The sequence below is a fragment of the Hypanus sabinus genome, chromosome 7 (genome assembly GCF_030144855.1).
Source record: "Hypanus sabinus isolate sHypSab1 chromosome 7, sHypSab1.hap1, whole genome shotgun sequence".
Classification (NCBI taxonomy): domain Eukaryota; kingdom Metazoa; phylum Chordata; class Chondrichthyes; order Myliobatiformes; family Dasyatidae; genus Hypanus; species Hypanus sabinus.
The window spans coordinates 175012178-175029300 of record NC_082712.1 but is presented as its reverse complement, the minus strand read 5'-3'; the positions used below and the strand labels follow the sequence as shown (position 1 = coordinate 175029300).

At 46.7% G+C, this 17123-nt stretch overlaps 1 protein-coding gene across 1 annotated transcript in view; it reads right to left on the bottom strand.

The window, feature by feature from the left end:
• The window catches only part of LOC132397415 (spondin-1-like), a 327855-nt gene that overhangs the window by 281635 nt on the left and 29097 nt on the right, over positions 1 to 17123 (bottom strand). Inside the window, exons 4-5 of the mRNA XM_059976155.1 lie at positions 12503 to 12576; positions 10250 to 10372 (exon numbers count right to left, since the gene is read on the bottom strand). Of these exons, the coding sequence (XP_059832138.1) occupies positions 10250 to 10372; positions 12503 to 12576 (197 nt within the window). The remainder of the gene's footprint in view (positions 1 to 10249; positions 10373 to 12502; positions 12577 to 17123) is intronic.

The following is a 17123-nucleotide window of genomic DNA, read 5'->3' as shown; positions in this document are numbered from 1 at the left end:
CAATTCCAGCACCATCTGCAAGGAGTTTGCTCGTCTCCTCATAGGCAGTGTGGGTTTCCTTCCACAGTCCAGAGACAGTGGTTAGTAGCTTAATTGATCATTGTAAAAAAGGTTAAATCAGTGGGTTGCTCATTGGGCCAGAAGGTGCTGTCCCATGCTGTATCTCTAAAATAAAATAAAAATGTGAAGTGATCCACTGTGGTAAGAAGAATAAAAGGCAATATAAACCAAAGAACACAATTCTAAAAGGATTTAGAGATCTGGGGCAACCTACACTGAAGCGGCTGAGCAGACTGAGAAAATGGTTGGAGACACATGTGGGATCCTGGATTTTCTAAACAGAGTGTCAAGTCCAAGTACAAGGAGGCACTAGAGACAGCAGGTTTTGGAAAAGATCAAATTGCTGGAGGAACTCAATGGGTTGGGCAGCATCTGTGAAAGGAAATGGATAGTCAACATTTCAGATCTGGTCTTAGGGACAGATTTTGGCCCAAAATGTAGCTTCCATAGATGTTGCTTGACCTGTTGCCTTCCTCTAGCAGCTTGTATTTTGCAGAAAAATACAGAACTGATGAATCTTTGTAAATTACTGGTTTGGTCACAGGGTGATGTATTTAATACCACAGTTGATGGAAGATGAAAAGAATAAAGAAGAGGTTTGTCAGAATAAACAGAATAAATTGAGCTATGTTGAAGGGAATCTAGGGTAATAGTGTTGGAGAATGGAAACTGGTCATTCAGCTCAACTGGGTAAGCATTAACAAGATGGGCTGAAAGGCCTGTTTCAGTGATGTATGGCTCTGTGTCTATATGACTGAGTGCTGGAGCAGATCATTAGCAACTTGTAATCAAGGTAACAGTCAGATCTAAACAGGTGTTAAATGACTTTACAATTTTATCTATAAATGTTAATCAACTTCAAAGTTCAAAGTACATTTATTTACAAAGACTATCATGTAGCGACCCATTTCCTGGCACATCCGAACCGGCTCACAATTAGATAGCCTACGGGGGTTTGCGAGCACAGAGCTTTGGAGCCTCTGCGCCACGGGGGGGGGGGGGGGGGGGCAGGTTGAGGGAGGCTTAAAAGTGAGGCTGAGGATTTCGAATAAAGTTTTTCCTTCGACTGCAGTTACCGACTCCGTGTCGCAATTTTAGTGCTGCGTGTAGCACACCGCTACAATTGGTGACCCCGACGGTCCAAACGATTTTTGAACCAGAAATGACCGACGCCGCCTCTGTTCATGCGGTTTCGTTGAAACTGCCGGGTTTCTGGACACAGCGCCCGAACCTATGGTTCCAGCAAGCCAAAGCCCAATTCCACGTTCGCCGGATCACCTCAGAAGACACCCGCTACTACTACGTGGTGAGTTCCCTCAACCAGGTCGCGGAGTTCGTACAGTCGCCCCCGGCAGACGGCAAGTACACGGAATTCAAAGCCCTGCTCCTCAGGACTTTCGGACTCTCACGGCGCGAGCGGACTGCCCGTTTACTGCACCTGGATGGCTTGGGCGACAGACCTCCATCGGCTTTAATGAATGAGATGTTGTCTCTCGCCGACGGACACACACCCTGCCTCATGTTTGAGCAGGCACTCCTGGAGCAGCTGCCCGAGGACATACGCCTGCTGCTGTCCGACCTGGATTTCCGTGACCCCTGGAAGGTGGCAGCCCGGGCGGACTTGCTGTGGAATGCCAAAAAGGTGAGTGGGGCATCCATCGCACAGATCTCCCAGCCACGCTCCCGGCAGCAAACCAGTCCAGGCCCGGCCGCAGAGCCCGCCAACCCCCGGCCCAATGAACACTGGTGCTTCTACCACCAGCGGTGGGGCACAGAAGCCCGCCGTTGTTGCCCGCCCTGCAAGTTCCCGGGAAACGCCAGGGCCAGCCGCCGCTGATGGCTACGGCGGCTGGCCATCGGGATAGCCTCCTGTATGTGTGGGATAGAAGGTCGGGATGCCGGTTTTTGGTCGATACTGGGGCTGAGATCAGCGTTTTACCTCCGACGAGTTACGACACCCGCAGCAGGGCACCGGGTCCCCCCCTGAGGGCCGTGAATGGCAGCACAGTAAGGACCTATGGCACCCGTCAGGTGCAGCTACAGTTCGGCTCCAGCCAGTTCACGTGGGACTTCACACTGGCCGCCGAAGCCCAACCGCTTCTGGGTGCGGATTTTTTGCGGGCTCACAGCCTACTGGTCGACCTGCCCAGGAAGAGACTGGTACATGCCGAGACCTTTCAGATGTTCTCCCTGGGTGCAGCCCAGTTGCCAGCCCCTCACCTCGGCTCCATCACGCTGTCCGACGACTTCACCAGGGTCCTGGCGGATTTCCCATCGGTTCTGGCACCGCAGTTCACAGCGGCCATGCCCCGACACGGCGTACAGCACCACATCCCGACCCAGGGACCACCCCTCCACGCCCGCGCTCTGCAGCTTCCCCCGGACAAGCTCCGACTGGCGAAGGTGGAGTTCCAGAGGATGGAGGAATTGGGGATCATCCGGCGGTCCGACAGCCCATGGGCCTCCCCCCTGCACATGGTGCCCAAAGCGACGGGAGGCTGGAGACCATAAGGCGACTACCGCAGGCTGAACGAGGCCACCACACCGGACCGCTACCCTGTGCCGCACATTCAGGACTTTGCAGCAAACCTGCACGGCGCACGGATCTTCTCCAAGGTGACCTCGTCCGAGGGTACCATCAAATCCCGATGCATCCTGACGACGTCCCCAAAACGGCTCTCATCACCCCATTTGGCCTTTTCGAGTTCCTCCGCATGCCGTTCGGCCTGAAAAATGCCGCACAGACGTTCCAGCGGTTAATGGACGCGGTGGGACGGGACCTGGACTTCGCGTTCATCTATTTGAATGACATCCTCATAGCCAGCAGCAGTCGTCAGGAGCATCTGTCTCACCTCCGTCAACTCTGCGCCCGACTGAGTGAGTACGGTCTTACAATCAACCCCGCCAAATGCCAGTTCGGACTCGATATCATTGACTTCCTGGGCCACAGGATTACTAAAGACGGGGCAACCCCTCTGCCCGCTAAGGTAGATGCGGTCCGCCACTTTCCCCGACCCACCACGATCAAAGGCCTTCAGGAATTCGTAGGTATGGTCAATTTCTACCGCCGCTTCCTCCCTTCAGCTGCCCGGATCATGCGCCCCCTGTTCGCCCTGATGTTGGGTCCGAGCAAGGACATTACCTGGGACGAGGAGTCCACCGCCGCTTTCATTCAAACGAAGGAAGCTTTGGCGAATGCCGCAATGCTAGTACGTCCCAGAATGGACGCCCCTACCGCCCTCACAGTGGACACATCTAACACGGCAGTCGGTGGGGTACTGGAGCAGCTCATCGCAGGTCGCTGGCAACCCCTGGCGTTTTTCAGCAAACACCTGCGGCCACCCGAGCTCAAGTACAGTGCTTTCAACCGGGAACTGTTGGCGCTCTACCTGGCAATCCGGCATTTCAGGTACTTCCTAGAAAGTCGGCCCTTCACTGCGTTCAAAGACCACAAACCGCTTACCATTGCGTTTACGAAAGCGTCCGACCCCTGGTCGTCCTGCCAGCAACGCCATCTGTCCTACATCTCTGAATACACAACGGATGTCCAGCACGTCTCAGGTAAGGACAATGTCGTGGCGGATGCGCTCTCTCGCCCTACCGTTCATGCCCTTTCCCAAGGGGTAGACTTTGAGGCACTGGCAGAGGCACAGCAGGCGGATGAGGAGATTCCGAGTTACAGAACCGCAGTCTCCAGTTTGCAGCTCCAGGACCTCCCTGTGGGCCCGGGTGAGAGGACCCTACTCTGTGACGTCGCCACCGGCCAGCCCTGTCCCGTCGTCCCGACAGCCTGGTGGCACCGTGTTTTTGACTCCATTCATAACTTGGCGCATCCCTCCATCCGGACAACCGTCCGGATGGTTTCCAGCAGGTTCGTTTAGCACGGACTCCGCAAACAGGTCAGTGAATGGGCCAAAACGTGCATGCACTGCCAGACGGCCAAGGTGCAGCGGCACACCAAAGCCCCACCGCAGCAGTTCCATCCCGCCCACCGGCGTTTCGACCACATTCATGTGGATATTGTGGGCCCCCTGCTAGTGTCGCGCGGAGCGCGGCACCTCCTGACTATCGTGCACCGGTTCACAAGATAGCCAGAGGCGGTCCCGCTCACCGACACCACCTCCGAATCTTGCGCCCGAGCCCTGATGGCCACCTGGATATCTCGCTTTGGTGTACCAGCCCACATTACCTCCGACAGAGGCGCCCAGTTCACCTCCAGCCTGTGGTCAGCTATGGCCAGCCTTTTGGGGACTCAGCTGCACCACACCACTGCCTACCACCTACAGTCGAACGTGCTAGTGGAGCGTTTCCACCGTCACCTGAAGTCGGCCCTCATGGCCCGCCTGCGAGGAGCCAACTGGGCGGACGAGCTTCCCTGGGTCCTACTCGGCATCCGCACAGCGCCCAAGGACGACCTGCACGCCTCGTCGGCCGAGTTGGTATACGGCGCGCCCCTGGTCGTCCCCGGGGAGTTCCTACCAGCCCCACGGGGGCAAGAGGAAGATCCCGCAGCAGTCCTGGGCAGACTACGCGAGAAGCTCGGTAACCTGGCCCCCATACCCACTTCACAGCACGGGCGGCACCCGACCTGCGTACCCAAAGACCTACAGAACTGTAAGTTTGTGTTTGTACGAAGGGGCGGGCATCGGCCACCGCTACAGCGGCCATACGAGGGGCCGTTTATGGTGCTCCGGAACAACGGGTCCACGTTCGTGCTGGACGTTGGGGGGAAAGAGGAGGTTTTCACGGTGGACCGCCTCAAACCGGCCCATGTGGACCTGGCGCAACCGGCCGAGTTTCCGGCACCTCGGCGCAGAGGCCGACCTCCCAAGCAGGTTCTGGCCCAGACTGTGGACATTGGGGGGTGTATCGCCGGTTCTGGGGGGGAGTTATGTGGCGACCCATTTCCTGGCACATCCGAACCGGCTCACAATTAGATAGCCTACGGGGGTTTGCGAGCACAGAGCTTTGGAGCCTCTGCGCCACGGGGGGCAGGTTGAGGGAGGCTTAAAAGTGAGGCTGAGGATTTCGAATAAAGTTTTTCCTTCGACTGCAGTTACCGACTCCGTGTCGTAATTTTAGCGCTGCGTGTAGCACACCGCTACAATCACACATTTTCACTTACATCCACAACAATGAAGTGTTTTGAGAGGTTGGTGACGAAACAACTCCTGCCTGAGAAATAACTTAGGTCCACTCCAATCTGCCCTTGAACAGAAAATCCTATAAAAAGTAAAAGATGTGGCCCAGTCCATCATGGGTAAAGCCCTCCCAACTACTGAGCACATCAGCACACCTACGTGAAACCCTGGAAGGCAGCGTCCACCATCAAGGAACCCCCCACCTAGAGCATCCTCTCTTCTTGCTGCTGCCATCAGGAAGGTACAGGAGCCGCAGGACTCACACCACCAGGTTCAGGAACAAGCATTGAGCTCTTGAACCAAAGAAGGTAACTACATTCAACTTCATTTGCCCCATCATTGAAATACTCCCAGAACCAGTCGACTCACTTTCAAGAACTCTTCATTTCATGTTCTCAATATTTATTGCTTATTTATTTATCTATCATTATTATTTCTTCTTTTTCTGTTTGCGTAGTTTGATGTCTTCTGCTCTGATTGAATGCCCTAGTTGGGTAGTCTTTCATTGGACATGCTATGGATATAAATTGATAGATTTTTTGAATATGCCCACAAAAGAATGGATCTCAGGGTTGTATTTGGTGACATACTGTACATGTGCTTTGATAATAGATTTACTTCCAACTTAAACTTTAATTTATACAACCTTGACATTTGTCCCCTTGTAGGAAGCAACAGAACAAAGAAACCCAACAGAACCCATTAAACAGACCATCAAACACCCAGCGTGCAGGAAGAAAAACATATTGTGCAAACAATAAAAGTAGGCAAATAAGATTCAGAACTGAAGCTCCCGAAAGTGAGTTCACAGCCACGAAGCCAGTGTTCACTACAGCTGATCCAGGAGCCCATTTGTTGTAGGCCACTTGGAGCACAGACTAGTGATTAGCTTTATTTGTCACATGCACATCTTAACATTGAAACTTACGGTGAAATGTCGTTTGACTCATGAACCAACGCAGTCCAAGGCTGTGCTGAGGACGGCCTGTAAATATTGCCAGACTTCTGGTGCCAACATAGCATGCTGCAACTTATAACCCTAACGTGCATGTCTTTGAGCTGTGGGAGGATTCTGGAGCATCCAGAGGAAACCCACGCAGGAACATACAAAGTTCTGACAGACAGCAGCAGGAACTGAACCCGAGTTTATGGCCCTGTAAAGCGTTGCAGTAACTGCCACCCTACCATGACACTCTGGAATGATTCTTAAAGTCAGCAGTTATTCTGTAGATTAAATAAAGTGTCCTGTGAGAGAATCTGTTGAATCTATTGGAAGGAAACACTGAGGCACTGGAGATGGAGAAAAATAAAAATGTGAAGGGATAAAACAAAAGCCGATCGTATCTGGGGCACATACGGGCTATTCCCTACCAAGGGGAAATGCTGAGAGGTGACATGACTGACATCTTTGAAATGATGAAGATGTACAGTAGGACAGATGAAGATGTTTCCACTTGCAAGGAAATCCATGACAGGGGCCATAAATACGAGATGGTTGCTGTTGAATCACACTGGAGATCAGAAGAAACTGCTTTGCTCGGAGAACAAAGAATGTGAACCTTTAGAAAAGAATATTCTGGGATTTAAAAGGGCACAAGAAGAATGCGAGTGCCAAAAGAACAGATGCTGTGCTGATGAGGGGTGAGGGGATAGGATAAACACTGCCATGAATCAGATGGGCAGAATAGCCAATTTATGTCGTCTAACCCCAACACCAATTTACTAAACGTTATTAACACTAAGTATCCCCATCAAACAAGATACGTTTATGTGTGTGCATACACACATCATCAGGGGAGGGAGCGGGAAGCATTCTGTAGTGTGTCTGCACCCATGTCATGCCCCCCCCCCCAATGCAAACCCCCGTCCCTGGCACTCCTCCTCTCCATCCTGTTCAACATAGCTCCTGCGGCACTCCACTACTACTAAATGAGTCTCAGATAGTCTCTGGCAAGTCCAGCTCCTGGCTTTCAAGTGTGGCTGAGCTACTAAAGCCAGTGGAACAGTTTCTACTGACAGGGGAAGGGACAAAGGCCGGTTTATGAAGCCTTATAACTAGTTGCTTCTATAACAGGTTAATCAGCTGTGGCTGGCAGCTTACCTCAAAGAAACTGTGATCTCATACTTCCACTACCTTGTGGCTATACCCACTCATGGGGAAGGCTTCAGCAGTAAACACCAAGGCAATATCTGGAGCTGGAGTCCCTAAGGCAGTCCTACATTGAATTTAACACTGACTGGCAACTCCTCTGACGCTGCTGGTGCCAAAGTTCATTGGTCGCTGCTGTTTATTTGGATTCACCAGCTGTGTGGTGCAAAGGGAGCCTGCTACATGGTCAACAGCTTGCTCTCCATAACGTACTGCCCTGGCTTGCATATCACAGACAGCTAGGACACAACATACATACAACCCTGACTAACAGAGTGCTAAGGATGTATACTGTATCTATTTGTATACAGTGGATTCTAATTGGCCATCAGTTAATTAGCATAGTCATTTATTTGTGACAACCCTTAAAGAACAAAAACTAATTGAGAAACAGCTGACATTCCCTTTGTTTATTTGGGACACAATGCTGCTTAATTGGGACAAGAGAATGTTGCTAGTTTCTGACTAGCATCAGTTGTGTGCCCTTCTGTGGCTGTTAGACACTACTTAGAGTGAACAGATTTTAGATAGCTTCAGCCACATGTTCAAAGTTCAACGTAAAGTTTATTAACAGTGTTCATGCATGTCACCACATACAACCCTGAGGTTCTTCTGTGAGCATACATAGCAAATCTATAGAACAACAACTAAACAGTATCTGTAAACTGCAAACATCAAGAACTGTAAACTGCGACCAAACTGCGCAAATGAGCATGAAATAACAAGATAGAAGAATCCTTAAATGAGTACAATTATTCCCTTTTATTCCTGATGGATGAGGTTCTTGAACCTGGTGCTGTGAATCCTGAAGCTCTTGTACCTTCTTCCTGATGGCAGCAGCAAGAAAGGAGCCTGGCCTGAGACACCATGGCCTGGGTGGTGAGGATCTTTGTTGATAGATGCTGCTTTTCTACGACAGTGTTTCATGTAGATGTGTTCAATGATTGGGAGAGTTTACCAGTGATGTACTGTGCCAAGTCCACCACCTTTTGCTGGATTTTTCACTCAGAGGCATTGGTGTTCCCATTCCAGGCTGAACTGCCACTAGTAAGCACACTTTCCACCACACATCTATATAAGTTTGCCAAGGTTTTTGAAGACATGCCGAACTTGTGCTTGTGTTCAAACAGCCGTGATTTTTGTCACTGATAGCTGCCTAATAATAAGCAATAAGACAATTCAGAACTGCTCTCCTCACTGCAATTTCAAACATTCGGTCTTGGAGGTGCCAGAAACAGCCAAAAGTGAAAATGAAAAGATTTCACTACTACAAGTTGGGAGCTACAAAGAATTGGAAGGTATCAACAATCATCTCAAATGTTACAATAAAGAGGATTTGGAGGATGCAATCATTGAAAGCACTGTCTGACAGCAGTTCATTATCTGCACTAGGTGCCTGCGCTGACTTTGTTTATTTGATGGTCATCCGTCATGTCCAAGTGTAACAGGAAACCTGGCAGGAAGAGTTTTTAAAGTGGAAAAGCTGTTGCATTGGAGCAGTTCCACTCTTTCATTCTCTGAATTTCAGGTTCAGTAATACGAGTAGTCATAACAACTAAGGTCTTCCTTGGTAGCAGTTGATGTCCATGACTTTCTCTGTGCCTTGTCATGCCCTTCCCTCTCCAGGGCGCATCGCAGAATTGCCTTCCTGGCCATTAGCGCTCACTGTGGCTCTCATATGCCCAGTCTGCTGGAGCTGACTTCACATCCAAGGGCAGGCGTATCTCTATCTCACAGGAGTATGAGACCTGATAGCTACTCTCACATGGTTTAGCCTGCAGGTTAAAGTGGTGTACATGTACACTGGTGTCAATGTCACATGTAAACAGCTGCTTGAAGCCACAGGAGAGAGCAGAGTGTCCGGTGGGACCCAAATGTGAGCGAGTTACCCCAGAATGGACGTGACCCTTCCCCAGAGTTGCTATCACTCCCTGGATACCCCATACACAGCAGCATACACTATATGAATTGCTCCATTGATAACTATTTGGAACTAATATACAATTTTAGAGTAATATTGGAGGTATTCTGATTGTTCTGTATTTCATTGAGTTACCTAATTTGTTACTCAGTTAAACAGTAGTATGTGTTTTTATAACTTTTTAACTATTTCCATGAACCTTTGGCATCAACTCTGCACAGCTGTTCCATCATGGATGATTTATTATCCTTCTCAGCCACAAACATGGACACAAAACCATCGATTCCACCATCCGAACGCTAGTCACTGACAGCCAACCAGTAAATTGGAGTGACATTTGCAATTTTCCAGTTTTCTGAAACCTTACTCGTGAGTCTTGAAATATCATTACTCATACCTCCACAATCTCTGCATCTACCTTCTTCAAAAACCTGAAGGGTAGCCCATATGGTCCAGGTGATTTATCTACCTTCAGACCTTTCATCTTCCCAAGCACCTTCTCAGTAAAAGCACTTTTGACCCCTCACACTCGCGAAATTCTGGCATCAGAAGCCAGTGTCTTCCACTGTGAAGACTGATGCAAAAGACTTGCTAAGTTCCTCTGCCATTTCATTGTTTCCCCATTACTACCTCTCCAGCATCACTTTCCAGTAGTTCAATATCCACTCTTGCCTATATATTGTCTGTGTATATATTTATATATAATTGTAATTTTATGATTTTTATGCACTGTTCTGTAATTGCAATGTACTGCTGCCACAAAACAGCAAATTTTTTATAACATATGCAGGTGATATTAAACCTGATCTTGATTCACTACAGCTTAAAGATTTGCTGGATTCATTTGCATTTCAGCAGCCTCCTTAAGTTGATTTAAGTCTAATCATAAAGACTATTTCACAGTCTATTAAAGCTTCTGATACGGAAGGCATTCACATCTGAAGAGAAGAGTTCATAGATGTAGATATCATGTCTTACTTGGATAATCTCTGGGATGAGTTTTCTCTGACCAATTTCCATAAAACGTTAGCCGGTACTTTGCTGTCCCACAGGCACAGCAGTCCTGGATGGGTCTTTCTGTGGCCAACTCTTCATTAGGCGCTGGAAGGGAGAAATATATTCAATATTCAGGATTGTTCAATGTCACTTCCAGTGCACAAGTGTAAAGGAGAACAATTGTTACTCCAGATCTGATGCAGCATAAAGTAACACAATAAGATAAAGAACATAATAATAATAAAAAACACAATAAAATGTAAATACACAAGGTAGTTTGCATTCATAAAATTGATTGTATGTCCATAAAGTGAAGCAGGTGTGTCTGTACAGAAGATGACTGACTAGAAATGATAAATGTACGCATGTCAAAATAACAAAAGGTAGAGTAAAATTGGCATTTGTGTGAATGACCAACACAGTCCGAGGATGCAATGGGGGCTGCCCACAAGTTTCACCACGCTTTTGGCACCAACATAGCATGCCCACACCTCACTAACCATAGCCCACATGTCTTTGGAATGGGGGAGGAAACCAGAGCACCCGGAGGAGATCAGCAGTCACGGGGAGATTGATCGAACTCCTTACAGGAATTGAACCCTGGTGATGTAAACCACTGAACTATTGAGCCACACACGTGAATGGTCATGGCCTGGGGAGTGTATGGAACAGAGAAGCCGAGGAAAACAAGTACAAAGTTCCCTGAAGGTGACATCACCTGTTGATAGGTTGGTGAAGTAGGCACTCAGCATGGTGGACTTAAACAGAAAAGTAAAGGTCGGCATGTTATATTGTATTTTTAAAAGGCATGGAGTGAAACCACATTTTCAATATTCTGTTCGGCTATAATGGTATCTTTTCAACAAAGGGGATTAAGATGGAAAGAGTGCAGAAGAGATTTTCAGAGGAGATTTTCAAGGGATGATGCCAGGTCTTGAGAAACTGAGTTATAGTGGGACATTGAGTATATTTATGTATTTAGAGTTACAACATGGAACGGGCCTTCTGGCCCAACAAGCAGCAACCCATCCATTTAACTCTAGCCTAATCACAGGACAAATTACAATGACCAATTAGGCTACTAATCAGTATGTCTTTGGACTGTGGAAGGAAACCAGGGTCCCCAGAGAAAATCCCACCTGTTCATGGGGCAGATGTATAAACTTCTTACAGAGGAATCCAGGATCAAACTCCGAACTCCAAAATCTCAAGCTATAACAAAGTCACGCTAACTGCAATGTGGGAGAAAGCTAGGCCTTTATTCACTGGAGCATTGAGAATGAGAGATGATCTTTTGAAAGCAAATCAAGTTGTGAGGAGCATAGAGAGGTTGAATGCAGAGTCTCTTTTTCCCAGGGTTGGGAAATCAAAACTGGAGAGCATTGCTTTAAGGAGGGAGGAGAGAGACTGAATAGGAAAGCTGAGGGGCGAACGTTTCACATTGTGGGTGGTCCACCTGTGGAAAAAGCTGCAAAGGAAGTGGTTGAGGCAGGCACATTCGCGACATTTGGACATGGTAGTATGGCAGCATAATGCTCTACAGCACTAGCTATGAGATCCAGGTTCGATTCCACCGCTGTGTGTAAGGAGTTTGTATGTTTTCCCTGTGACCATGTGGGTTTCCTCCTGGTGCTTCAGATTCCTGGGTTAGGGTCAGTGAGTTGTGGGCATACTATGTTGGTACCAAAAGCGTGGCGACACTTGCCCAGCACAATCCTTAGATTTGATTTGATGTAAACAGGAATTTCACATGTTTTTATGTACATGTGACATATAAAGCTAATCTTTGAATCATTGATCCTTAAAGGTACTTGGACAGATACAAGGATAGGAAATATTGAGGGATATATACCAGAGACAAATTGGACTAGCTTAGGTGGGAACGTTGGTCAGCTTGGACCAGTTGTACCGAATATAAACAGCATTATAAAAAGAGTTTTGAAATGTTTATAGTGCAGCAACTGAGGTAATAGAGTGGGGTATGGGGGAGGCACTAACTCGAATGGTTGATCAAATTAACTGCCTGGGGAAAGAAACTTTTAAAATGGTATGAATTTTTTTTATTAAACCGAGCTTTTGGAAAAGGCAGGGTGCAGGGTGGGTAGAGTCTGTAATGATTATCTGTTGGTTTCTTTGCACTGGACACGTACAAGTTCTGCAGTGATGATAGAAGGCAAAGGACAATTAACAATCTCGATGGGAAAATTAGATGGAGTGTCAGATAATTACACTTACCTTTCTCGCACAATCTCTTGGTAAGTGCCCCATCATCTTGGAACCAGATCACCCGCTTCTGCACAATGCTTGCTCTGCAAAATGAAACGGTTGTTGATTCACTGTCCCTGGGGAGTTTTACGGGCAGCACAGTATAATGAGGCAAAATTGGAAGAAAGACAATACTTTGGCTGGGTGATTTTTGACTTCATAAAGCAAACCCCCTGGGTGTGAACTAGGAGTGCAAGGACAAATTTTAATCTTTACAAAAGCTCTTTTTCATGTTCTTCAGCTGTTCCATAAGTACTTCACAGCCAGTAAGATACTTTGACATTGGCTAGGGGAAACTTTATTCTAGGTTGAAATTGGCAAGTTGGAAGGAGTTAGAGAGCCAAATAACATTGTGTCATGACAATAAGACCATAAGAGATCAGAGCAGAGTTAAACCATTCAGCCCATTGTGTCTGCTCTGCCATTCCAGCATGGCTGATCCACTTTTTCGCAACAAAAATATTCCCCTCAGTACCAGCAGAACTAAAGAGCTGGTCATTGATTTTAGGAAAGGGTCGATGCACATACTACTGTTCACATCAGTGGCATTGTGGTCAAGAGGGTTGAGTGCTTCAAGTTCTGAGGACTGATTGTCCTGCTCTGACCAATTTGACATCACAACCAAGAAAGCTTATCAATGCCTCTTCAGGAAGCTAACAAAATCTGTCATGTCTTCTGACTCTCACTAGTTTTTATTGTTGCATCACAGAAAGCATCCTGTCTGGATGTATCAGATTGGTATTGCAATCGTTCTACTGCTCTGCCCATGAACACAAAAAACTGCAGAGAGCTGTGGACACTGCTCAGTACATCACAGACACCAGCCTCCCCTCCATGTCCACACTTCTCACTGCCTCAATAATGTGGCCAACATAATCAAAGAACCCACTCACCCCAGACATACTCAATTATCCCCCTTTCCATCGGGCAGAACTTACTAAAGCCTGAAAGCACGTTTCACAAATTGTAGATAGGTAGAAAGATATAGATAGACAGCTGGATATAGATTGATAGATATACAAATAGATAGACATACAGTAAATAGATAGATAGCTGGATATAGATTGATAGATATACAAATAGATAGACATACAGTAAATAGATAGATAGCTGGATATAGATTGATGGATATACAAAGATAGGTAGACAGATAAAGAATCAACAACAAAAAGTCAAAGGTTTAAGGTGAGAGAAAGGATTTGATAGGAACATAAGGAGCAAGTTGTTCACGCACAGATGGTGGTATGTTAATGGAATGTGAACTAGAGGAAATGACCGAGGCACGTACAATAACAACTATTAAAATAATTTAAAGTATTAAGAGGAAGAAGGCGAGCAACACCATAAAGGATCCCACTGTCACAATATGCACTGGCAATATCAGAGTGTGGAGGAACAACAGACTCCGATGTAGGAACAGCAACAAGAGTTTATTCAGAAGAATTCCAAAATAACATCGATGACTCAGCTGAGCGAAATCATGAAAAGCCTTGGAAAGGCCTTGGAAACCTGAAAGGCCATGGGAAACTTAAGAACTTTGAGAACCTTGGATGCTTAGACCTGGAAAAAATGTTGAGATTCAGAAACTTGAGCCCTTGAAAACATGAAACTGGAAACCTAAGGAAGGATCCTGGACACACCTTACTCACCATGTGTTACTCTTCACTATGTTTCCAGAGGCAATTGGGATACAGAAGGCTGTACTCAATTTTACAGATTGAGATGGCATAGACAGGTTCCTCTTATTGTCAAGCTACCTGGCTCTCTGTAGATCAGTTTAATTTGCTACATGAAAGTTCCATTTTCGCAGTCTGTACCATGACTTTCGTGAAGAGGTTAAATATAAGTTCACTTACTCTTGATAGGGTTACTTTACTAGTGTTGTTGCACACTCCAGCCAGCAATCGACTTTTGGAGCAGTACTCTTCAGGGTGGCAAACTCAAATTACTGTTTCAGTAGACACTTGTGCACTGGAAGGTTTGTACCATTAGCATTGCTCATCAGAACAGACAGACAGGGATTATGTATTGTAAAAGGTTGGTCCACCCCACTGCAGTTGCAGGTTGCAGTAAGCTTATTTCAATTATTCCCAGTAGTGATTTGATTTTAACAAAGAAGTGCCATTACTTGCAAGGGACAACATCAGGAAAGGACAAGTTCTTACCAAATTTATGCTATTGACTTGAATGAAGATTTATTGAATCAAATGAATTTTATTGATAAGCTTGTTTGAACTACTCACTTGTTATGCAAACCTGAGTCACGGGACCCTGCAGCTGAGAACCCAGGTACTTATAACTTGGAAAGCTCAGAACGGAGACCGGAGAAAATCAGAACATAGACTAGAAAAGCTCAGTACATGGAACGGAGAAACTTGGAATGTAAACGAGAGACACTCAGAACATTAATAGACAATAGACAATAGGTGCAGAAGTAGACCATTCGGCCCCTCGAGTCTGCACCGCCATTCTGAGATCATGGCTGATCATTCACTATCAATACCCAGTCCCTGCCTTGTCCCCATATCCCTTGATTCCCCTATCCATCAGATATCTATCCAGCTCCTTCTTGAAAGCATCCAGAGAATTGGCCTCCACCGTCTTCCGAGGCAGTGCATTCCACACCTCCACAACTCTCTGGGAGAAGAAGCTTTTCCTCAACTCTGTTTTAAATAACTGACCTCTTATTCTCAATCCATGCCCTCTGGTACTGGACTCTCCCAGCATCTGGAACATATTTCCTGCCTCAATACTATCAAATCCTTTAATTATCTTAAACGTTTCAATCAGATCCCCTCTCAATCTCCTCAATTCCAGCGTGTACAAGCCCAATCTCTCCAATCTCTCTGCGTAAGACAGCCCTGCCATCCCAGGAATCAACCTACTGAATCTACGCTGCACTTCCTCAATTGCCAGAATGTCCTTCCTTAAACCTGGAGACCAAAACTGTACACAATATTCCAGGTGTGGTCTCACCAGGGCCCTGTACAAATGCAAAAGAACATCCTTGCTCTTGTATTCAATTCCCCTTGTAACAAAGGCCAACATTCCATTTGCCCTCTTCACTGCCTGTTGCACTTGCTCATTCACCTTCATTGACTGGTGAACTAGGACTCCTAGGTCTCTTTGCATTTCTCCCTTACCTAACTCGACACCGTTCAGACAATACTCTGCCCTCTTGTTCCTGCTTCCAAAGTGGATAACTTCACATTTATTCACATTGAATGACATCTGCCATGTATCTGTCCACTCACTCAGCCTATCCAAGTCTCCCTAAATTCTCCTAACGTCCTCTTCGCATGTCACACTGCCACCCAGTTTAGTATCATCAGCAAACTTGCTGATATAGTTTTCAATGCCCTCATCTAAATCATTGACATAAATCGTAAAGAGCTGTGGTCCCAATACAGAGCCCTGTGGTACCACACTAGTCACCTCCAGCCAGTCTGAGAAACACCCATTCACTGCTACCCTTTGCTTTCTATCTGCCAACCAGTTTTCTATCCATGTTGAAACCCTGCCCCCAATGCCATGAGCTCTGATTTTACTCACCAATCTCCTATGTGGCACCTTATCGAATGCCTTCTGAAAATCTAGGTACACAACATCTACTGGCTTACCCTCGTCTAACATCCTTGTTACACCCTCAAAAAACTCCAACAGATTAGTCAAGCATGATTTGCCCTTGGTAAATCCATGCTGGCTCGGCCTAATCCTATTTCTGCCATCTAGATGTGCCACTATTTCGTCCTTAATAATGGACTCAAGCATCTTCCCCACGACTGACGTTAGGCTAACAGGGCGATAGTTCTCCGTTTTCTCCGTCCCTCCCTTCTTGAAAAGTGGGACAACATTAGCCACTCTCCAATCTTCAGGAACTGATCCTGAATCTAAGGAACATTGGAAAATGATTACCAATGCATCCGCAATTTCCTGAGCCACCTCTTTTAGAACCCTCGGATGCAGACCATCTGGACCCGGGGATTTATTAGCCTTCAGTCCTACCAGTCTACTCATCACAGTTTCTTTCCTAATGTCAATCTGTCTCAATTCCTCTGATATCTTATGACCCTGGCCCATCCATACATCTGGGAGATTGCTTGTGTCCTCCCTGGTGAAGACAGATCTAAAGTATGCATTAAATTCTGTTGCCATTTCCCTGTTTCCCATAACAATTTCTCCCAATTCATTCTTCAAGGGGCCAACATTGTTCTTAACTATCTTCTTTCTCTTCACATAGCTAAAAAAGCTTTTGCTATCCCCTTTTATATTCCTGGCTAGACTGAGCTCATACCTGATTTTTTCTCTCCGTATTGCTTTTTTAGTTAAGATCTGCTGTTCCTTAAAACTTTCCCAATCATCTGTATTCCCACTCATCTTAGCCCTGTCATACTTCTTTTTCTTTAATGCTATACAATCTCTGACTGTCAACCACTGTGGCCCCTTCCCCCTCTTTGAATCCTTCCTTCTCATTGGAATGAACTGCTTTTGCATCTTTTGTATTATGCCCAAGAATATCTGCCACTGCTGATCCACTGTCTTTCCTGCCAGGGCATCCGCCCATTTAACTTTGGCCAGCTCATCCCTCATG